Here is a 24,300-nt window from a genome sequence, read left to right as displayed (position 1 = left end):
AAATAAAAAATAAATAAAAAAAATAAAACAAAAACAAAAACCCAGCAGAGAGAACTCACTATTTACAGTAGGTGAGGTTTTAAGGAGAGGAGCCAAGGATTTCCAGCTTGGAAGGAAGTTGGCATTTACAGAAATAGGAAAGATAAGGGAAGGAATTAATATGGGGAAATATGTTGAGTTCAGATTTAGAAATATCGAATTTGAGATACTAGTGATAAAAAAAAATAAAATGTCTAAATAGCCAGATTTATCAGTGCCCCACCTTTGTTATCATTCATGATGGTAACGCTAGTTGCTGAAAATAAATTTATTAAGGAAACTAGGCTGTGTTCATTCATTCACTTCCTCACAGAAGAAACATTATAGAGCACCAGGCTTTAAGCCAGTTCCCTACCACTGCTTTAGAGACCACCTAACCATTGTTGGGACAAATCTGCCTCTTTCTGACTTGAGCTTGGAAAAAGGGATGGTAATGAGGTCGCCTTCATTCCCTTCTCCAAAGGGAATGCAAAACTACTAGTAAGTAGGATGGTGGTAGGGAAGCTCCCAGTGTTGAATGAAGGGGGACTGGGGAGAGGTGTTGGGTTCTGACCCCAAGATTTTAAGATTCTGCTATAATCTCTGCTTCCCATGAACTTGTGTGGTACTGCGCTCACACACGCACACACACGCACACACACACACGCACACACACGCACACCCTCTCATACTCAGTCTTTAGTTTAGATATGCTGCCACCAGGTGGTAACCATAGGTCTCGTTATCATACCTTCAACTCTGCTTCCAAAACTCTCATGAATTTTTTGATCGAGATGCCACTTATTTAAACCACCAACTTCTGCACTTTGCTATGTAAGAAATAAATGTCTGTATGAAGGGTAAATTTACATAAACACTAAAAAATCAAAGCAAACCTCTCTTTGGGTGTTTTCACTATCTCCTAAGTTTTTTCATACTTAGTTCTTTTGCCCCTATCCTTGCCTTCTGAGAATGATACAGTGGTCCTGGTGGTCCTTTAACTTGGGTCATTAATTTCCTGTTGAAAGCTTCACCCAGTGACGGGTGACTTCCTTGAGGCTGCGGGTTCTTGGGAGCCAGTTCTAGGATGACCCTGTCTAGACAGTTTCCAAGGTAATCACTTGGTGAATTGTAGTTCTGCTTTGGTATCTCAGATGCTCATCTTTTTTTCCCTAAGGGGAAAGGAGCAAAAGGAAAAAGGTGTAGTAGCTCACTACAAGAAACTTCAGACTCACATGGGTCTCTTGAATCAATCCCAGTGGGCTTCTGCTTCATGTTACTCTGTGTTGAACTTTTGTTGTAAACCTCTGATCCCTCCCTCCCGGTTATGTGGCTCAAATTTGTATGTAGCAGAGAGCTGACTTAGCCCTAGTGAACTTACTGGCTTCCCTTAGCAACCTCCTTAGTAACTGGAGCCTTTGTAAAAAATCATCTCCAGCAGTAAGTGTTTCCTTTAACTGAGCTCTCCGATGACAGCCCCCTCTGCAAGCTGGGTTCCCTGAGCTGGGGATTCAGTTGGGCACAGTGAAGGACCTCACAGCCCAGCCCCGCTGGTCTGAAACCAGCTGAAGGATGATTTGTAGGCAAAATCACTAACTTAGTGATTTGCTTCTGGAACATACTGCCTCCCCTATCTGCACCCCTTCCCTCAGGAATCTCCTTCCTGTGTCTGCTGAGACTGTGTCACCCTCCTGCTATTCCTTTTGGGAAGATTCTGGCTTGTAGAGCCAAGAGATGCTTCAGAAGCAGTGGGGCTGGATGCAAAGCATGAGGTCTTACGAGCAGGGACAGAACTCCTTGGGAAGCAGGGGGATGAGCTCGGCAAACTTCTTGACTTTCTGTTGCTTGTCACTCCTCTAGAATTATGAGAACTGTGTTGGGGACATAGGCACTTAAGCATACTGTATCAAATGTTATAAAGTTATTAATATTGGCTGGCCAGTTGGTTAGAGCATGGTGCTGATAACACCAAGGTTCAGGGTTTGATCCTTGTACTGACCAGCTGCCAAAAATAAATAAATAAACAAAGTTAATAAGATAAAATCCCCACCACCAGCAGCTACCTTTCTCCTCTTTGCACCTGCACAGCTTGTAGATCATGCTTTCCTTAGGGCACTGCACAGCCATGACCTTGGACTCTGGTTACTTACATGCTTCTCTGGTTGCCTGTTCCTGACCTCGATAGGAAGCATGTCTTACAGCTTTGTATCATCCACAGTGCCCAACACAGTGCTGTACACAATAGGTGCTCAACTAGTTCTTGAATTTGAGGTACCAGAAAATGAGACAAAATCCTAGGCTTTGTGGTATGGACTAGTTTGTCGACATGCCAATGCAGACCTTGCTATGCTGTTAGGCGGTAGCGAGACGTCTATTAGGTGTCCTCAAGTATGGGACATCTCAGGGTGGCAATACTTCCTTTGGCTGCTCCAGGCTGCCTTTTCTTTCGCGTCTCCATACATTTATTTGCTTGTGCTGTTCCCTCTGCTTAAATTGCCCTCTCCTTTCTCAGGTTGGGACATGTCCGGCTTCCTTCACAAAGCCCAGATGCCTCCATATTCATGTATTCATTTGTTTATTGCTTTAATAGTTTGTTCATTTACTCATTCATTCTTTCAACAAATATTTATTGAACCCTTCATGTGTTCAAGTCACTCTGTGCCAGGTGACGAGGAGTTAGTGAGCAAGCTGGTGTGGTCTCTGCCTTCCAGAGCTTACATGCTAATGGAAGAGCTGGGTATTAAACAAAACCACCACATAACTAAATATAAAACCAGAAACTGAGATGATGCATGGAGGAAAAGGACACTGTGCTTTGAGAATGCAAGTGGCGGTGGGTCACTGCAAGTGTCCCATGGCCTGATTCCTGCACAGCCAAGGGTCTTTGTGCTTATCAAAGGAACTGTGTTGAGGAACTTGTTGTCGGCATAAGAAAACCACGAAATGTGCTTATTGCCTCTCCTAACCTTTTCATTCATAGACCTTTGTTTTTCATTGCCAGTGTCAGCCATCTCTCCTTAGCCCCTCTAGGTTCAGACTGCCATTCTTCTGTCTGCATGTCTCTCTCTCTTTTTCTTTCTCTCTCCTTCCCATCACTTTTCTATTAGAGTATGGAAAAGTTGGACTTTTAAAAAACTGATACTGTCAATCAAACCACTCCACTCCACCTGGGTGCAAACTGAACCAATCGGGTTTCGGGTAATCTTCAAATGTTTTACCATGCTGCCCCTTGCTCTAAGGTTCTTTGTTTTTGGCTATAAAAGATACGTACTGGGGAAAAATTGTTTAACCCTACTTTCAAGGTTTGAGAGCCTTTCAGTAGCTGACATTTTACTGTATTATATACTCAGACTTGGTTTCATATTAAATCAAGAACATGTAATCTGGATGGAATTTCCACTGCAGCTAAGTGGTCTAGATTTACGTCCCATGAGGAGTATCATATGGGTGTCTTTGAGAATTCATTATTGCTGTTGATTCATTCCTTAATCAAGTGCCTGCCTGGATGTTCTCTCATCTGTTCAAGCTTCTTGCATTCCAGGAGTGGGTTCTTTCTGATTGACTCCTTAAATAAGGTACAGAGTAACTCTGTAGCAGCTCTTGCAGAAGGAGACTGTGGCCCCAGAGTCTCCTCACTGTGTTGTTATGGCTGTTTGTCTCTGCTGAAATGAAAGAACTTTGCACTTTCTCCTTAGACCAGCAGGTTTCAGCACATTTCAGTTTGTTTCAAGTGATGAAGGTTAAGTGCTTGGAATCTGAAGTACAAACACTGGGCATCCAGGAATGCAGAGATTTGTTGTTCTGTTTTCCTTTACAAAATGCCCTTTGTCTGGAAACAGATTCCCTTCACCTACAGAATTTTCTATGTATTTCAGTCACTCGTGTGCTACTGACTATATAACTGAGTCGTATGTACACGTAGAGTTGTCACATTTAGAGCTTGAGAGGGTCTTATTGCTTATTAACTTCAAACAACCAGGAACTTTTATTTATTGTTATATAAGTAATATCTGCTACTCTCAGAGACTTAGTGCCCATTATAGGTATGGCAAATAGTGTTTTTAAAATAATTTTATGTGCCAGTGCCAGTTGGCTGGTGTTGAATGCCTGGATGCTGTGTTGAGAGGCTTCGGAGGCCAGAAAGAATACTATGATTGGTTAGTGATGTTTGCCATGGATGTGGAATAGGGGCATGGATGTCCATGTATGTATCTGCTGTTCTTGGTCTAGTTCAAAAATATTTATGTTCAATTAAGTATAAAAAGAATCATTTTGTTCATAATGTACATGGAAAGGAGATCGTTTTTAGATAACTTTGTTTAAGGCAGTATGCGTTCCGAGCCTCCATAGAGACTAGTGTCTACATTAGGACGAGGTTGGGAGGCTGTGTGTGAAGATGATGGAATCACCTCAGCATGTCCTGATCTCTGTCCTCTGCTGTCCTTACTAGCTCAGTGTGGGAAGGAAATTCATGGCGGGCTGACTGTGCGTGACATATGTATGGTTACATCTGTGGGAGGTGGGATGATGTCCCTGAATCTGTGACTATGCTGGGTTACAAAGGGGAATTAGGGCTGCAGATGGAATTTAGGTTGTTAATGAGCTAATCTCAAAATAAGGAAAATATCCTGGATTATCTAGATGAGCCCAGTGTAATCACAAAGACCCTTAAAAGTGGAAGAGGGAATCAGCAAACAGACCAGAGAGATGGCACTATGATGACTCAGTTCAGCTAAGCTTTCCACCTGACATTGCTGGCTTTGAAGACAGAGGAAGAGGGTCCACTGCCAAGGAATGCAGGTGGCTTCTAGAAGCTGCAAAGGGCAAGAAGACTAATCCTGCTCTAGAGCTTCCAGAAAGGAGTGTATCCCTTCTAAAACCCTGATTTTGATCCAATGAAACCCCATTTCAGACTTCCGAAGTACAAAACTGGCAGATAATAAATTTCTGTTGTTTTTAGTGGTAATTTGTCATAGCCGCCTTAGAAAACTAATGCAACAAGTTGGCTCATATAATAATAACGATAACAGGAATATTTAGTGCCTGACACTGTTGCTAAACATTTTATAAGCATTGTCTCAATTATCCCGTATAATCTTCCTACGAGGTAGGTACTGCTATTTATCCCCACTTTACAGATGGAGATATAGAAGCATAGTGATATTGAGTGACTTGCCCAAGGACACAGAGCTGGTAAGAGTCAGAACCAGGGCTTGAACACAAGTCTCTAGGATATCAAAGTCCATGCCTCTGGCCATGATGCTGACCTGCTCTAGTTGCTCAGGGGCCAGCATTTCAGGTCCTCACTGCTTGCCTGGTTTCAGCTGCTGCCTTTCTCTGGCTTGTGTTTGTCCTCTGAATGCAGACCATCCAATTGGCTGCATTCGTTGTCAGTGCCTTTATGGCCTACTTCCAGGCCTTCTCTGTGTCTGCAGATCCCCTTCCCTCTCCTCCTTGTACCCTGGTCCCCATGATGCTCTTCCAGCCATGCCTCAGACCCTCCAGCTTTAGGCTCTGTCCTTATGGTCAGCCTCCACCTATGATTCTAGCTGTGCAGACTAGGGCCAGTAGGGATAGAAGAGCTGCTAGAATTGCCCCTTGGTGTTCCTTGCTGAGCCCACTCACAAAGCATGTGATGGGCTCAGGAAAGTGTAAGACGAAGATGTGCGGCCTTCAAGGCTGGCCTGGGCTGCAGCGACAGAGCCCTGACAAAGGAGGGAAGAAGCCTGTGGGTTCTGTCCAGCAGCACTTGGCACTCAGGAGTCATGATAAAGAAAATGCCTGGCAAGCCTTGTCTGTGAGTCAGATTCCCATGGAGAATTCTAGTGTAGAAAATTGACACTTGTTGTTTGAAGATCTCTCCTTGCTTTAAGAATATTCAAATATGAAAATATTGATTGTGTGTTAAGTCTTTACTAGAAAATATATGTAACACATGAGATATTTGAGAATTATGTGTGGACTTTCAAATGTAGAATTAACTCATAAGCATTCGTTACTCTGAAGGCAGAAGAGTTGGGTTCAAACAAAATTACCATTTTAAAAAAGTGGAAATTCAGTCCTGTTTTTGGAATTGTTTTCTGCTTTAGGACATTAGCCTGGGTATAGAACTGAATAATAAAAACAACAGTAATAACAGCAGCTAGCATTCATTTAGCACTTCCTATGTATAGCTACTGTGCTAAGCACCTGGCAAGCTTCTCATTTAACACCCATGACAAACCTAAGGGATATGTACTGTTATTTTCACCAGTTTACAGACAGGAAAAGAGAAGCTGAGAGAATTTAAACAACCTGGCCCAAGATGAGTATGGGCAAAGAGTTAATATAACAACTTTCCTTTCCCTTTCAGCCTAAGAATTTGACCTTTGGTTTACTTCCAAACTCTGTTACCTTGGTAACCTGATAAGAGCCAATTGTCAACTATGTTTCTAGGCAACATTGCCTTGGATAAAAATGACCCCTGATTGATGAATTGTATGTGGGACTGAGAGGAGCTGTACAGGAATTATAAATACCCAAAAGGACACCATTCTTTGCGCTTTCCCGAGGGCAGTGACTCTGGCATACCTCTGGTGGGGACCCAGGAAGCTATCCTCTGGCGGTGCTACGGGAAATGTTGCTCCTGTAGGAGATGAAGTTTTCCACCAGGGTGGCTTCTGCACCTGCACCTGCCTGCTGTGGATCTCTTTGCACCTGAGCTGCTGGTCTGGTGCATGGACTGTCCGAAATGAAGAATGCCTCTTGGCACTGCCCTGCTAGCTTGTATCCTATAGCCTTCTGAGTAGACTGGTGCCAAGCATGGCCTATGGTCATCTTGTGAGTCTGAATGTTCAGTTGGACCTGAAAGGACTGGTTGGTGTTGGACTAGCGAGTGTGTAGTCATACACAGAATGATATCCAGGCTTCTAATCATACTGCTAGACACTCTCAGGGAGGCTGAAGGAGGCTGCATACTTCTACTAAGGTCATAGAGCTGATATTTAGCAGAGCCTAGTTTGTCCACTTCCAAAATCATACTCTTAACCACCAATCAAGATGTGACTGTAAAGCAAAAATATTTGTTTTTCACAGGTGGCTCATTTAGCACCATCTCAATCATTGTACCCACATATACATGCTCTACAAGTGTCATTGGAAGGTACTTGTCCTCATAGCACTGGTGAACAGGAAGGAGGATCCTGGGGTCATCCCTAGAAGTTACACTTAGTTAGTTCTCCTCTCCTTTTCTCGTTATTCTTGTCTTTCCTTCCTCTTTTTTTTTTAAGTTTTATTTTGAACTACTTTTAGACTTAGAGAAATGTTGCAAAAATATTTGAGTTCGTGCATACCTTTCATCCAGGTTCTTCTAGTATTAACATCCTACATAACCACAGTACAATGATCAATGTCAGGAAATTGCATTGGCATGATACTTCTAACTAAACTACAGACTTTGTTCAAATTTAACTAGTTTTCTCACTAATGCTGTTTTGCTGTTCAGGGATCCTTTCTAGGACCTTACAATGCATTTTGTTATTTCTCCTGGTTTCTCCAATTTGTAACAGTTTCTCAGTCTTTCCTTATCTTGACATTTTTGAAGAGCACTGATCAATTATTTTGTAGAGTGCCCCTCAATTTGGGCTTGTCTGATGTTTTCTATGATAGAACTGAGGTTATGACTTTTTGGCAAGAATGCCATAGAAATGATGTCATGTCTTTCTTGGTGCATCATATCAAGGAGTCATGATGCATGTGATATTACTGGTTCTTTAACCCACAGAAAATCAGCACATTAAGATGGGGACTATATACTGGAGTAGATGTCTGTATCCTCATCATATTAGCATGCCAGCACCAGCCAGGGCTGCTATATTTTCTTCCACATTTTATTTCCCTAGTTTTCTTTATAGCTCCTTCAATTTTGCATTAACTCTTAGATATGGAAATCAGTTCTCTCAAATTGAACTTTGTTATGAAAATAGCTGGGCCATTGCTTGACTCTCTTACCACTGTGTCAACAGGGATGACAGATTATGTGTGTGAAGTTTGCACTCTGGTGTTACCAGCCTGGGAGACTGGGTTTGGTCAGCATTGGGCAGTACAAAGCTTGACAACAGTCTTGCAGAGTTTCTTTCTCCTCTCATCTCTAGGGGTGTATGACCCAAGCAAGTCTTTTGGGGGGGGTATATTCCTCTGTATTTTATTGTTGGGTAAATGAAGAGTTTCAAAATGAAGAGTGTCAAAAATTGGCTAGGGTCAGGGTCAGGCAGCTGAGAGTGGAGGTTGAGGTAAGTGGGGGGAGGGAGAAATACAGGATCTTGGTCAGGTAGAGGTTCCAGCTGCAGAACATATCTTCCTTCCCAGTGTTCTAACTCCAGGGGGGGAATGTGCCATAAAACAGCAATTAAGAAAATTAATCTGGGCTGTTCTTGCCATGGGATTGCCTGCCTCACCATGAGACCCTGCAGAAAGTTCCCACCCAGAAGAAGACCTTCACCAGATGTTCCCCCTGGACCATGGATTTTCCAGTCTCCAAAATAACTCCGTATAGGCTCTCTCTGCTTCCACCATCTTGCAATGTGAGACCCCCGGGTCACTGTCACCACCACTAGATGGACTTTGGACTTCCCAGCCTCAGAAATTATTATCTTCTGCAGAGACCACATGCCCTGTGATGCCGCCGCTGTGTGATCCAGCCGCTGTGCGATCCAGCAGCCCAACCCAGTGTGCATGTAGCAGGGAGACATCCAGCAGGGGAGGTGGAAGCTCCACAGAGAACACATGCCCTGTGGTGCTGGTGTGTGACCCAGCAGCCTGGCCCAGTGCGCGCAGAGCAGGGAGACGTCAAGTAGAGGAGGCGGAAGCTCTGCAGAGAACACATGCCCTGTGGTGCTGGTGCGTGACCCAGCAGCCTGGCCCAGTGCACACAGAGCAGGGAGATGTCCAGCAGGGGAGGTGGAAGCTCCACAGAGACCACGCACCCTGCAGTGCCGCCGCGTGACCCAGCAGCCAGGCCGAGTGCATGCTGACCAGAGAGGTGGCTCCCTGGAGAGGCCCAAGACCCGAGGAAACCACACACACAAGGCACTAGTGGCCAAATGAGCAGACACTGAGGTAGCCATACCAAATTGGCAAGCCCAGCAACATCCTAGCCAGACAATAGTGTCAAAACTGTGGACTGTGTAACCCCCTGCCACAATGACTAAACATCAAAGGAAAGATACCAGAAATATGAAAAATCAAGAAACTACACCACCAAAGGGTAATAACTCTCAAGTTCTAGATCCTATAGAACAAGAAGCCCTTAAAATGTCTGACAAGGAATTTCGAGTGATAATTCTAAGGAAACTGAATAATAAGACACAAGAAAACTCAGCTAGACAACATGATGAAATGAGGAAAATATGCAGGACCTGAAAGAAGAAATGTAGAAGGAAACCAATGCCCTGAAAAAGAGTATAGCAGAGCTTGCCAAACTGAAGAATTCATTCAACAAAATAAAAAACACAACAGAGAGTTTAACCAGCAGGCTTGCAGAAGTAGAAGAGAGAACTTCTGACCTTGAAGATGGGCTGTTTGAAATAACACAGGCAGACAAAAAAAAATAAAAAAAAAGAAAGAAAGAAAGAAAAGAAAAAAGAATTAAAGGCATTGAAGAAAATCTGAGAGAGATATCAGACAACTGTAAGTGCTCAAACATCCGAGTCATGGGTATTCCAGAAGGGGAGGAAATAGGAGATTGCATTGAAAACATATTCAACAAAATAGTGGCAGAAAAATTCCCAGATCTTCAGATTCGGGAAGCTCTAAGGAAGCCTTTGGGAACCTATAAGGGAGCCCCAATCAGACTAACATTAGACTTTTCATCACAAACCCTAAAAGCCAGAAAGGAATGGGATGAAATATTCAAAATATTAAAAGACAGAGATTGCCAGCACCAAGAATACTCTACCCTGCAAGGCTACCCTTCCGAAATGAAGGGCAAATAGTATATTTCTCAGACAAACAAAAACTGCGGGAGTTCACCACCACACGACCACCCTTACAAGAAATTCTCAAGGGAGTACTGGCTTTGGTTCCTGAAAAATAACTACCACTGCCATAAAAACCCAAGAAAAATCAAAACCCACTAGTAGAATAAAAATGGCATTCATGAAGAGAAAACAAACAAACAAAAAGGCTATCTACAACCTAAGGAACCAACAAACACAGAAACCAAACAGTAAATCAGAAAGCAAGGAACAAAAGACACCTAAGACAACCAAACAACAATCAATAAAATGTTAGGAATAAATCAACACCTTTCAATAACAACTCTTAATGTAAAAGGCTTAAATTCCCCAATCAAAAGACATAGACTGGCTGACTGGATTAAAAAGGAGGACCCAACTATATGCTGCCTTCAAGAGACCCACCTCACCCATAAAGACTCACATAGACTAAGAGTGAAAGGATGGAAAAAGATTTACCATGCAAACAGAAATGAAAAACGAGCTGGAGTAGCTATTCTTATATCTGACAAAATAGGCTTTAAACTAAAAACCATAAAAAGAGATAATGAGGGCCAATACATAATGATAAAAGAATTGACCCATCAAGAAGACATGACAATCATAAATATATATGCACCCAATGTTGGAGCAGCCAGATTTATAAAACAAACTTCTATTAGACCTAAAGAAGGATATAGACACTAATACCATAGTAGCAGAGGACCTGAACACCCCACTGTCAATATTGGACAGATCATCTAGGCAAAGAATCAGCAGAGAAACACAAGATTTAACCAACATACTAAACCAATTGGACTTGGCAGATATCTACAGAATATTCCATCCAACAACCTCAGAATATTCATTCTTCTCATCAGCACATGGATCATTCTCCAGGATAGATCACATATTAGGTCACAAATCAAGTCTCAACAAATTCAAAAATATTGGAGTTATCCCATGTATTTTCTCAGACCACAATGGATTAAAATTAGAAATCAATAATAAATGAAATTCTGGAAACTATACAATCACATGGAAATTAAACAGCATTCTACTTAATGACATATGGGTCCAAGAAGAAATCAAAGAGGAAATCAAAAAATTTATTGAAACTAATGAAAATAATGATACATCATACCAAAACCTGTGGGATACTGCAAAAGCAGTACTAAGGAGGAAATTTTTCGCATTAAATGCTTACTTCAGAAGAATGGAAAAATGGCAAGCGAACAACCTAACACTTCACCTTAAAGAACTAGAAAAACACGTAGCTGGCACTAATTGAAACTTGCTGAATCAATGAAGGAATAAATGCACACAGCCTGATCAACAATTCCTGTTAACATTAGTATTTTTGACTCAGCAGGTAGAATTCTTCTGTGGAAAAGGAGAATACAGACTATCTAAATTGCTTCATATGATACCTGTACTTTTTTTAAGTATTAAAAACAAAATATTTTCCTATTCCTTTTCTAAGCACACGATGTGTATTAATAAAATGATATCTAGAAAAAAAAAAAAAAAAAAAAGAACTAGAAAAACAAGAACAATCCAAACCCAAAGTTAGCAGACGGAAAGAAATCATTAAGATCAGAGCAGAACTTAATGAAATTGAAACCCCCAAAACAATAGAAATGATCAATGAATCAAAAAGATGGTTTATTGAAAAGATAAATAAAATTGACAAACCATTAGCATGGCTAACTAAAAAAAGAAGAGAGAAGACCCAAATAACACAAATTAGAAATGAAAAAGGCGATATTACAAGTGATACATCTGAAATACAAGGAATCATTCGAGACTACTATAAACAACTATATGCCAACAAATTTGAAAATCTGGAGGAAATCGATAAATTTCTGGACACACATAAGCTCTCAAAACTGAGTAAAGAAGATGTAGAAAATCTGAACAGACCAATAACAATAAAGGAGATTGAAGCTGTTATCAGAAGGCTCCCAAAAAAGAAAAGCCCAGGACCAGATGGATTCACAGCAGAATTTTACCAAACATTCAAAGAGGAATTGACACCAATTCTTTACAAACTATTCCAAAAGATGAAAACAGAGGCAAATCTCCCAAACTCATTCTATGAAGCAAACATCATCCTGATACCAAAACCAGTTAAAGGTACAACTAAAAAAGAAAACTACAGACTGATATCCTTGGTAAATATAGATGAAAAATCCTCAATAAAATACGAGCTAACAGAATACAGCAACACATATGTAAAATTATTCACCACAATCAAGTGGGATTCATCCCAGGGATGCAAGGTTGGTTCAACATATGCAAATCAATAAATGTGATACACCATATTAATAAAATCAAACACAAGGACCATATGGTCATCTCTATAGATGCTGAAAAAGCATTTGATAAAATTCAACATTCATTCATGACAAAGACCCTGTATAAGTTAGGTATAGAGGGAAAGTATCTCAACGTAATTAAAGCTGTATATGATAAACCCACTGCCAATATCATCCTGAATGGGGAAAAACTGAAAGCTTTTCCTTTAAGTACAGGAAATAGACAAGGATGCCAATTCTCACTACTCCTATTCAACATAGTGTTGGAAGTACTAGCCAGAGCAATCAGAGAAGAGAAGGAAATAAAGGGCATCCAGATTGGAAAAGATGAAGTCAAACTGTCCCTGTTTGCAGATGACATGATCCTATATATCGAACAGCCTAAAGCCTCTACAAAAAAACTCTTGGAGTTGATAAATGATTTCAACAAAGTTGCAGGATACAAAATCAACACACAAAAATCAGTAGCATTTCTATTCTCCAATAGTGAACATCAAGAAAGCTTGCCCATTTAAAATAGCCACCAAAAAATAAAATACTTAGGAATCGAGTTAACCAAGGATGTGAAAAATCTCTATAATGAGAACTACAAACCACTGCTGAGAGAAATTAGAAAGGATACAAGAAGATGAAAAGATATCTCGTGCTCTTGGATTGGAAGAATCAACATAGTGAAAATGTCCATACTACCCAAAGTGATATACAAATTCAATGCAATCCCCATCAAAATTCCAATGACATTTTTCTCAGAAATGGAAAGAACTATCCAGACATTTATATGGAATAACAAAAGACCACGCATAGCCAAAGCAATTCTGAGCAAAAAAAATAAAGCTGGAGGCATAACACTATCTGAGTTTAAACTATACTACAAAGCTGTAATAACCAAAACAGCATGGTACTGGCATAAAAACAGACACACTGATCAATGGAATAGAATAGAGAATCCAGAAACCAACGCACACACCTACAGCCATCTGTTCTTTGCAAAGGCACCAAGCCTATACACTGGGGAAGAGACTGCCTCTTCAGCAAATGGTGCTGGGAGAACTGGATTTCCATATGCAGGAGAATGAAACTAGACCCATACATCTCACCATATACTAAAGTCAACTCAAAATGGATTAAAGAATTAAATATATACCCCAAAACAATAAAACCTCTTAAAGAAAACATAGGAGAGACACTTCAGGAAATAGGACTGGACACAGACTTCATGAATATGACCCCAAAAGCACGGGCAACCAAAGGAAAAATAAACAAATGGGATTATATCAAACTAAAAAGCTTCTGCACAGCAAAAGAAACAATTAACAGAGTTAAAAGACAACCAACAGAGTGGGAGAAAATATTTGCAAAATATACATCCGACAAAGGATTAATATCCAGAATATACAAGGAACTCAAACAACTTTACAAGAAAAAAAAACAAGCAACCCAATTAAAAAATGGGCAAAAGAGCTAAATAGGCATTTCTCAAAGGAAGATATACGAATGGCCAACAGACATATGAAAAAATGCTCAACATCACTCAGCATTTGGGAAATGCAAATTAAAACCACACTGAGATACCTTCTCACCCCAGTTATGATGGTTAATATCCAAAACACTGTGAACGATAAATGCTGGCGAGGTTGCCGAGAAAAAGGAACTCTCACACATTGTTGGTGGGACTGCAAAATGGTGCAGCCTCTATGGAAGATGGTATGGAGGTTCCTCAGACAATTGCAGATAGATCTACCATATGACCCAGCTATCCCATGGTTGGGAACATACCAAGAGGAATGGAAATCATCAAGTCGAAGGTATACCTGTTCTCCAGTGTTCATCACAGCACTCTTTACAATAGCTAAGAGTTGGAAACAGCCCAAATGTCCATCATCGGATGAGTGGATACGGAATATGTGGTGTATGTACACAATGGAATACTACTCTGTTATAAAAAAGAATGAAATACTGCCATTTGCAACAACATGGATGGACCTTGAGAGAATTATATTAAGTAAAACAAGTCAGGCACAGAAAGAGAAATACCACATGTTCTCACTTATTGGTGGGAGCTAAAAATAAATAAATAAATACACAAAAAAACGGGGTGGGGGGGAAGAAGACACAACAATTACAATTTCTTGAAGTTGATACGAGAAGCAAACAGAAAGGACATTGTTGGTGGGGGGGAGAGAGAGGGAGGGTGGTTTCGGTAATGGGGCACAATAATCAGCCACATTGTATAATAACAAAATAAAATAAAATTTGGAGGAAAAACAAAAGAAAATTAAGCTGAAAATCTCAAATTAGTGGAATTGTTCTGGCCTTGAATTTTTAAAGAATGAATGAAGCGTGAGTTCTTATCAGAAATTAAAAAGAAAAGTTAACGTACCTCTAGGTATGCTTCAAAATGAGGACAGTCACCGTAATCTCTCTACAGTCTGTGTTACAGAATTCAGAAGTGACAAGAGCGTTAGTGCGTCTTACTTAACTGGCTCCTCACTTGGAATCACAGGGCTTTGAGCTAGACGGTACCAAAGTACATTATATTCAATGTAATATGTCTACTTCATCAGAAAACATAAACTAAAAAGGTAGAAATAAGGAGGTTGTTTTTTGTTTTGTGTGTTTTTTGAGTAATAAGTAACACAAATATGGTCAGAGCACTGCATTTCTTTATTTTTTGAATAGGCTAAAAAATAAAATATAAAAAGGTGAACAGTGGAATATTTTTCTCCATTTCTTGTCCCCATCTTCTCAGTTCCCAGGAAGTCACTGATCTTAATTTCTTCTGTCTCCTTCCAGAGTTTTTTTTTACATATACAGGCAAACACAAAAATAGAATCTAATTTTGCCCCTTTAGGTAGCATATTAATTATCTAAAAAGTATTTTTTTGAAGATTCTGATTCTTTAGATTCATCAAAATCTTCAAGAATATGTATTTCTTTTTTGCCTCAGATCTCTTTTTTTAAAACTAAATATTATGGTCCCAGTTGCAGTCCCCTATTAACCTCCCGGAGAGAGCCACTACCAAGAATTCAACATTTATCATTCTCAGCATATTTATATGCTTCCTGCCTACTTAAGAATTATAGGCAAGTTGGAGTATTGTTTTGTAGGTTTTAAAACTTTAGATAAACAATATTATACTGTAAACACCTGTCTGTAACTTTTTCACTCAGCGTTGTGTTTTTGAGATGTGACTGTTGTTAACAGAAGTGGCTTCAATATCTTCTTTTTAACTATTGTATAATGTTTCATCGTTTGAATAAACCACTCTTTATCTATTCTCTGCTTCCGAAATCATTTTGATATTACTGCTTCCATTTTTTTTTTTTAACTGTAATTCACAATGCTGTGGTGTATTTCAAAATCGAGCCTATTCTTTCTAATGCAAATGAGCACATCTATACATTTGGGGGCCTATGGTCCAAGAAAGGGCCTGAGGTTGTGAATGTTGATCTCTTTATGCCCCACATTTACTGGATGTCCTTATCGAGTAGGTGGATGGATGGAGGGAAGGATGAATGCTTCAGTCTCTTAAGAAAGTTGTCAAACCTTGTACATCCATCTGTAAAATCTCCTTGCCTGTGTGGAAGAACAACATACCAATTCCTAGTCTCTTTTTTTTTTCTAGATGTTGAAATGCTTCAGGCCAGTGCATCTAACCCAATCCCCAGAGATAGTTTCTCTCGGACCACTAAGGACTCTATGATTCGCAAGTTTTTAGAAGGTGAGTTGTAGCTGTGAACAGGAAAGTAAAAAGAGGGAAAGAGAAAAAAGCGCACGGTGTTTCCTGGTTCTGTATGAGGCTTGCCCTGCTAAGGAATGGGCTGCCACATGCCGTGGCATTTGATATGACTGGAGTCACTCTGCTCCCCTATCCCCCACCTGCCCTGAGCTCCCTTAGCCTGTCACAGGAGGCCAGAGTTACCACCACTGGAGTCATTCATTTGGGTAAATGACCTGCCTCCAGCAAGACCTCTTTTAAAATGTACGTGTCTATCTTTATTTGGCCAAAATTTATTATTTGTTTCGTGCAAGGTACTTTTCTGGATGTTGGAGCTGGAGATAGAAAGAAAAATAAGACATGATCAGTGTCCTCGGGAGACTTTACTTTCCCGTGAAAGAGGGGAATATAAACAGGTGTTACTGGGTGGAGGCTGTGTTGCACAGTGGCTGAGAACACAGACTCTGATCTGTGCTCAATTTCCCTGTCAGTTAGCTGGAAAACCTTAGGCAAATTATTCAGCTCCTCTGGGCCTCAGTTTCCTCAGCTGTAAATGAGATGAATACTGTGAGAATTAAATGAGCTATTGCTTCAGAGCAGGGCCAGACACATAACAAACAGCTAACAAAGATTTATTATTGTTGTTGTTATTGCTGAAGGTTTCAAAGGTGGAGGGTGTTAAACTGTATGGGTAATTCCTCAAGCCTGACCAATTATTTACAATTTATAGTGGGGTCTGTTGATAAGGTAGATATAGAATGCAGTGTGCTAAGGGGATGGGACTCAGGAGGGGACAAGTATTTTTGACAGTGAAAAGGAAGGAAAAATTCTAAAGGAGTGATAGACAAACAGCCTGGCCAGCTGCTGGTTTTGTAAATAGAGTTTTATTGAAACATGCCCATTCATATAGTACTGTCTATGGCTGCTTTCATGCTACAAGGGTAGAGTTGAGTATGGCCTGGAGAGCTTGAAATATGTACTCTCTGGACCTTTAAAAAATGTTTGTCGAACCCCACTCTAAAACTAAGTGTTTCCCTGAGAGGAGTCCTGGGAAGCCCTAGGTAAGAAATTCCACTTTTATTGGACAGTCAGCAGCAAACACCCCACCTTTCTTACCTGGGGCTTTGACAGTCAGTCTTACCTAGGGCTTCCCATAGTTCTAATGGGATGAATAACTAAATCTTAGCAGTAAAACTGAGATAATACAGCCTGGCACTCCTTTCCTTTTGCTGCACTGATGGGTGGCAAATGAAGGTGACATCAGTGTTTTCCCAGTTACTTTGAATGACAGTCTAAGCAGATGTTACAGGAGATGATGTAGGGGAAAGGCCTTCACCAGAGGGCAGTACTGAACACATAAGGTGTGGCCACGCGCTCTGCTGTTATGACTGGCAATCACCCAATGTGTCTGGCCACTGCTCTCAGTCACCTTTCTCTCTATTTCTAGGCAACAGCACGGGAATGGCCAGTTTGGAGAGAGATGCACGCCATCTTGGTCGGGAAGAAGATGTTTATCACATGGTGGATGATGATGAGGCTTTTTCCATGGACCTGGCAAGCAGACCCCCCGTCCCAGTGCCCAGGCCAGATGCCAGTGCTCCTAGTGCTCACCAGCTGCCCGACAATGAACCATACATTTCTAAAGGCAAGTGTAGCAGGGAATGATGCCCAGTAGGGTCTTTGGAGCTTCTTAGCAGGAATTTCCTGGATCCCCTGGCTTTCTGAATCATTGCTCAGAGACTGTCCCTTCCTGAATAGTCTCCAGTCAGCCCCAGGAGATACTGTCATAGCCTGGGGCAGATTCTGGAGCTAGACGGGAGCAATGATCAGATTCAGTGCTGGCCTTCCTGTAGGCATTCAGGCAGAGTTGCAAAAACAGAGGTAAATGAAAACCCTGGTAAATTTTTATCTCCAGAAACCCTTCTTCTTATTTTTATTATTAATTTAATAGCTAACATTTGTTGAAATCTACCAAGAATGCTCTATCTGGAACATGTCATTTAATCTTTACAATAACCTGTTAGGACCACTGTTATCTCCATTTTACAGATGAGGAAATGGAGACTTACAGAGAGGTCTCTTGACCACCATGTAGCAGAGCCAGGATTTGAACTCAGAGTCTGACTCCACAGCCCTGGCTTTTGGCCACTATGCTAGGCTGTCTACCTGCTTGCATTAATAAAAATTGGGTTTTGACTTTTTCGTAATTGTCCCTTGGACGTTAATTAGATATTGCTGGCATTGTCAGTTTCACTTTTTTCAGGACTTGATTGTGTTAATATGTAAGAGTGTAAGAATTGCCAGATCTGTGCTCCTGAACTATATTCCATTATTAATAATACAAGGAAGTTGTCGAAAGTGTGGCAAAAGGAGATCGTAAATTGGGGAAGGTAGTGTTCAAACAGAACCCAGGTAATTGAGTTGGGATTGTCAGGTAAAATACATGATGCCTAGTTAACTCTGAAATGCAGATAAGCAGAACATAAGTTTTTAGTGTAAGTATGTCCCAAATACTGCACTTTTCTTGATTTTGCTTTTGTTTTGCTAAATTTGACAATCGCAAACTGGGTAGAAATACAGCTGTGGGATATTATGCATTGCCTAGTGCTACCAGTGCTTGTGTTGAAAGAACACATGTCCTTTGGCATGTGTTGCAGATACTGTTGGGGTGCCCCCTCATGCCCCCCCAGCTCTTTACATTACTGTGCCCATTGGCTGGATGCCACCTGTCTGCACTGGAGTCTCTTAGCCTGAGGGTTTTCTCTGGCCTTTTTCAGGACAGGCTGGAAGTGCTTGGAAATTAACACAGATGGCTGCTGTACTCATCCCAGCTTACTGGCCCCTCTGGTGGGAGAACTCCAAGTTGCATGTTCTACATTGTTTTTCAGGACCCACCAACTTGCCCACAGTGGAAAGTTGCTTGATAACCCACCATTTATATTTCATCCATGTTCTTGTCTCACTCTATCCCCTTCCAAATAGACTACTTGTGTGTGAATGCTTGCCTGAGGGTCTGCTTCTGAGAGAACCCAAACCTAAGAAGCATGCAAACATACTTTGGTAATTCCTAAATGGAAGGGGGGATAGGGGTCAGTATTGATGGCGTGGCTCATTGTAAGGAGGCAGTTAGACAGGAGCACAGGTGATTCCTAAAAAGCCCTGATAGACTTGCTAGGAAACCGTGGGGAAACAAAAGAAAGGAGAGACGCAGGAGCTGACCAAGGGGTCAGTGGCTTGGAGGCCAGAATACCTGGGTTCATCTCTTAGCTCCTGCATTTTCCAGCTGTACAGCATAGGACATTGGGTAAGTCATTTCACTCTTTTTAGCTTTAGTTTCCTCATCTGTAAAATGGGTATCATAATACATGTATACATTGATACATATGTCACAATAATCCTCTGCCACAGCCTTATTGTGAGGGTCAGATGAAATAATACATGAAGAAGTACTTTATAAACAACAAGGCACTATACAGACATCACTTGGGTTAGTTAGCATGCCAAGGGGTTGCTGTCCTATTGGCATCAAAGTTCAGATGTGAATAATGATAATAAAAGCTGATGTTGAGTGCTTATATGTGCCAAGCACTGTTCTAAGCACTTTCCATGTATGAATTCATTTAATCCTCATGACAACCCAATGAAGGTACTATTATCATCCTTACTCTGCAGATAAGAAACGGAGGCAGAGAGAGGTCAAGCCTCTTGTCTCTGATCATATGGCTCATAAGTGTCAGAGCCAGGATTTAAATCCAGGGAATCTCATTCAGAGCCCCGGGGGCCATAATCCCGTGCCATCCTGCCACTAAGTGAACATTTGTCACACCCCAGTTTTCACTATTAGCTTTTATGAGTCTGTTGCTCATGAGTAACTTCATCTAAGCCCCTTTGGAGCTGTGCACACATTTTACCTGTGTGACCACTTCGAGTTCTGTCTCATGGCACTGATTGGCATGGGAAATGGTACTTCCTTTTACTCTCAAGCTTGAAGGTCTTCCACATTGAGCTTCAGGTGCTCAGGGATACAGGCACAAGTCCTTGCTCCCTCTCTCCTTTTCTGTAGGGAAAATGCTGATCATGTACTCTGGCTGGCTTTGTCTTTCTAGGTTTGAGATCTTGTCTGTTTGGTCTATCTTTATTCGACAGTTACTACTCCTTCTCATCAGTTGCCTCCTTCTAGAGGTTTGATTTACAGAACTGCATACAGTGGTCCTAGCTATGCATTCATTATTATCCTTTTTTTTTTGCATAGGATTTTGATAATTTTTTTGGTAAATGTATAAATATTATGGAGTCCTTAAGAAAGATGTCTGCCTTGTCTTTTACTCAGAATATTCTTTATCTCATAGTTTTTGCAGAAAAAAGTCAAGAGCGGCCCGGGAATTTCTATGTTTCCTCAGAGAGCATCAAGAAAGGTAAGTCAGAGGTCGTCCTCAGCTTCCTTTTGTATGAGCTGAACTTCCGGGTGGTAGAAGTGTTCATATTCCAGACTTTTAAGTGTAACAACAGTTCCTTGGCGTGAAAAATAGAGATGCAAGAGATACCTTAGGGTGGAGCTGTCTCAGAATCCTGTGCTGATGGTAAAGGGAGGGAGAAGACATTGGGATACCCTAGAATATTGTTTAGATTGATCATAAAAAAGACATTAATATATTAGGAAGTGTCCATTTGGCACATAAAAGTACAATGTAAACATCGAGACTGATGGCAACAAGATGAAATGGGCGGCCCGGCACCCAGTCTTTACCTAATGATACAGCCCTTCCTGGCTGTTTGTTTACCTTATCTCTACTAGCTCAACTGTACTTTAATTCAGCTTTTATTAAACTCATTTTGTTTGCAATTGGATAACAACTTAGATGCCCATTTTTCTAAAGACTTTTTAAGGAAATTTGAGGAGCTAAGGGCTCTTTTTTTCCCCGTGATTAATTTCCTTGTGCTAAACAGAGGCATTTAGTATTAGCTCATTGAGAATTCTTTTGAAAAGTAGCCATGACACCATCTAAGCATTTGAAAGCATCCCCCAAGGACTTTGGTATTAGGAGATGGGAAGTAGTTGGCTTGTACATTTTGTTTTCTCCCCTACCCCATCTCCAAATAGCAGTAAAGACAGCCTTGAAAATGGCAAACCTGGGAGAAGGGTTTGTGAGTGTGTAGACAGATGAGTGAATGGATGGGCAGAAGGATAGATAAACCTCTCTAAGGCTTTCTCACTACCCACTGGGATAACTGTCTCTCTTTTTCCTTTTTGCTGTGTCCCTGAATCACAGTGCTTAAATGGGGTCCTGCTGGAGAAATTTAGAATCAAGTAGCCCTATGTGAACTGAGCAGTAAAATGTCAAATTGTCCTCATATGCCCCAATGGCCCCATCATCTCTGCAAGTAGCTTGTTTCCCACAGAACTTAGTGGAGTCACAGCCTGGAGAGGGAAAGGGGGTTGGCTTCATATTTCTCTAGAATCTCCAAAGCAGAAAACTATAAATTTGCAATGGGGAAGAGAGGTTGGCGCAGGAACAACCCGAGGACAGCCACCTGGAACCCAGCACCCAATTTATTCCTGGTGCTATTGGACCTGGGTCATGATTCCATTGGTGTTTCAGTCTCCATGCCCATCAGTCCACAGACTTTGCATTCCGTGCTGCTTGGAGAGAGTGAGGTCTGGGAGAAGCATCCTGGTTAGACTCTTCCTGTATATTCTCCTCTGGGAGTGGATTTAAGCCTAAATCAGTGGTTTTCACCTGGGGCAGATTTTGCCCCCCACCCAACCCAGGGGACATTTGGCAATATATGGGGACATTTTTGGTTGGCACAACTGGGAAAGGGTCTGCTACTGGCATCTAATGGATAGAGGCCAGGGATGCTACTGAATATCCTGCAATGCACAGGACAGTCCCCCACAACAAAGAATTATCTGGTCCAGAATGTCACTAGGGCAAAGGTTGAGAAACCCTGGTCTAAAGGCTTCTCAATAATTAAGACGTGGGGGATTCTGTTGAATCATTCAGCATATTTCACACCACCAAAATGTTGTGGCCTTGTCTGCTTTAGTATGATAGAGTTTGAAATTATTAGCTGCTGCCCTCTCACCTGATTCCATGTCCTATGCCCTCCTTCTTGGTCCCACGTGTAATTGTTGTTTTGAGATGTGTCCTCCTGAGCCTATGGCCAGCCTTGTTAACCCCACTCCTCCTGTTGGCTCTCCCCCGTGGGGGAACTGTCAAGCTGAGTTTTGCCATCCTTTCCAGAGCCGCTCGTCAGACCGTGGAGGGACCAGCCCCAGTCAAGTATATATGATCCTTTTGCTGGCATGAAAACACCAGGTCAGCGGCAGCTTATTACCCTCCAGGAGCAGGTGAAGCTGGGCATTGTCAACGTGGATGAGGCCGTGCTCCACTTCAAAGAGTGGCAGCTCAACCAGAAGAAACGATCTGAGTCCTTTCGCTTCCAGCAGGTAACTAGCTCTGTACGCAATTTTTTTCATGTCTGTTTCTCCCCTGGACAGTAGAGAAGAGCTGGACCATGGATATCTTGTGTGTTGTTGTAACTGAGCACCTATGGCTGTGCCTGTGAATGTCTGTTTGAGGGTCACTCTAACTCAGTGAGTGTGTGTATCTGTCACCTGGATTCTGTAACCACACGGCTCCCTGGCTGAGAGCTGAATGGCTTTTTTGAGTGCCATGAAGCTAGAGATCAGGAACAAAGACTCAATCGTAAACCGTAATTCTGCTGCTCCTCCTTCTCTCTGCATATGCCCTCCACTTTTGCTTTCCAGCTTTTATCTTTTTGGAGTCGCTCTTTTTACTCCTAGAGCCAAGTCTCCCATAGAACTATCACACTTTAGAACTCAAAGAAATTTTTAAAAGCTCCCAAGAAATACAATGACATGAACAAAACAGTTTGTAGATACAAAACCACCCAAGTTAAAACAACTTATATACATACAAACTCTGTATTTCTATAGGCGTATATGCAAACACAAAGACAAAGATCTGGAAAGGGCCACTGCACACCCATCCCAGTGGTTACCTGTTGGGACAAGACTAGGATTGGGTGTCAGAGGAGACTCTTGCTGTACTTGCATGGTTTGAAGTTCTTTCACAAGAATATATAACTCCATATATGTACTGCATGTATAATTAAAAATAATCAAAAGAACTCAAACTCTACCTGAGGAAGCACATCCCTGGTTCAATGCATTCATATTTAAAAAGAGGAAATCAGGTCGAGGGTTAAGGGACATGTCCAAGGCAACTCACCTAATGAGTGGCCAAGTCAGGACTGGAACTATTGCTTTTCTCCTTAATCCCCATGGTGCTTCCCTGAAGGTGGTATGTATTCTAACCTCTCTTCTTGCAGAATGTGACACACCAGCTCTTGGGGGAGACTGTGCACTGAGACGGAGCCGCCTGGGTGGGTTGGAGTGGACCGGGCGGTGAGGAGTGGGAGCGAGCCACACCGCAGCATTTGCTCAGCTCCTGCGGCAGTCCGCTGGCCACTGTGCCAGCGCTGAATAGACCTAAGCTCTCACTCCTCACAGCATGCATGTGAAATAAGTAACATGACTCCCGTTTTACAGAAAACTCACACTCAGAGTAGTGAAGAGGCTGTCAGGATTCACACCAGCCCTTTCTCACTCCAGAGCCCATGCTCCCCACACTATGCCTTGAGCCTTCTCAGTGCTCCTCAAATCAGGGGCACCTCTCTGCAGCCGCCTGCCTCCCTCCCTCCAGGGTCTGAAGGGTAGGAGGGTACCCTGTTGTGCTGAAAGCAGGAACCCAGGGCTCTCCACTCAGGAGCCCCAGGGAGGCTGCAGTCCTACTGAGAAACAGCAGGCCTTGGCCAAACAATGATTTCCGTTTCTCTTTGCCAAGTAGACAGTGACATGGCACAGCAGTTAACAGCAGCCAAGGCTCTGGAGCCAGCAGCTGAGTTTACATCCTTGTTCTGCCACTTGTGGCTGTATAACCTTGGCCTTGCTGTACCTACCTTTTCCCACCTCTGAAATGTGAAGGGAGAGGAATAGATGGTGTGAGCCACGTAAGGCCCTTAGCATGACTGGTGCATTGTAGATACATAATAAATGTTAGCTATATTTTCTGTATCCATAGTTCATCTTCCCATGAAAGGAAAAATCTCAGTCTCTTGGGTATAGCAGACCATGGGGTTCATATGGCAGCCCATGGGCACAACATCCTGGCCCGTGGGAGTTCATGCTATTCTGTGCCCCAGCAGCCTCCTGGTACTTCCTGAGTGTCCCCCATCCAGGGGCCAGTG

At 41.9% G+C, this 24,300-nt stretch overlaps 1 protein-coding gene across 1 annotated transcript in view; it reads left to right on the top strand.

Moving 5' to 3' along the window:
* The window catches only part of PIK3AP1 (phosphoinositide-3-kinase adaptor protein 1), a 125,406-nt gene that overhangs the window by 77,991 nt on the left and 23,115 nt on the right, over window positions 1-24,300 (top strand). Inside the window, exons 9-12 of the mRNA XM_063102722.1 lie at window positions 15,934-16,029; window positions 17,474-17,671; window positions 20,376-20,441; window positions 22,272-22,477. Coding sequence (XP_062958792.1) covers window positions 15,934-16,029; window positions 17,474-17,671; window positions 20,376-20,441; window positions 22,272-22,477 — 566 coding nt within the window. The remainder of the gene's footprint in view (window positions 1-15,933; window positions 16,030-17,473; window positions 17,672-20,375; window positions 20,442-22,271; window positions 22,478-24,300) is intronic.

This window comes from Cynocephalus volans, chromosome 7, assembly GCF_027409185.1.
Source record: "Cynocephalus volans isolate mCynVol1 chromosome 7, mCynVol1.pri, whole genome shotgun sequence".
In the NCBI taxonomy this organism is placed as follows: domain Eukaryota; kingdom Metazoa; phylum Chordata; class Mammalia; order Dermoptera; family Cynocephalidae; genus Cynocephalus; species Cynocephalus volans.
This window is presented reverse-complemented; position numbering and strand designations above follow the sequence as displayed.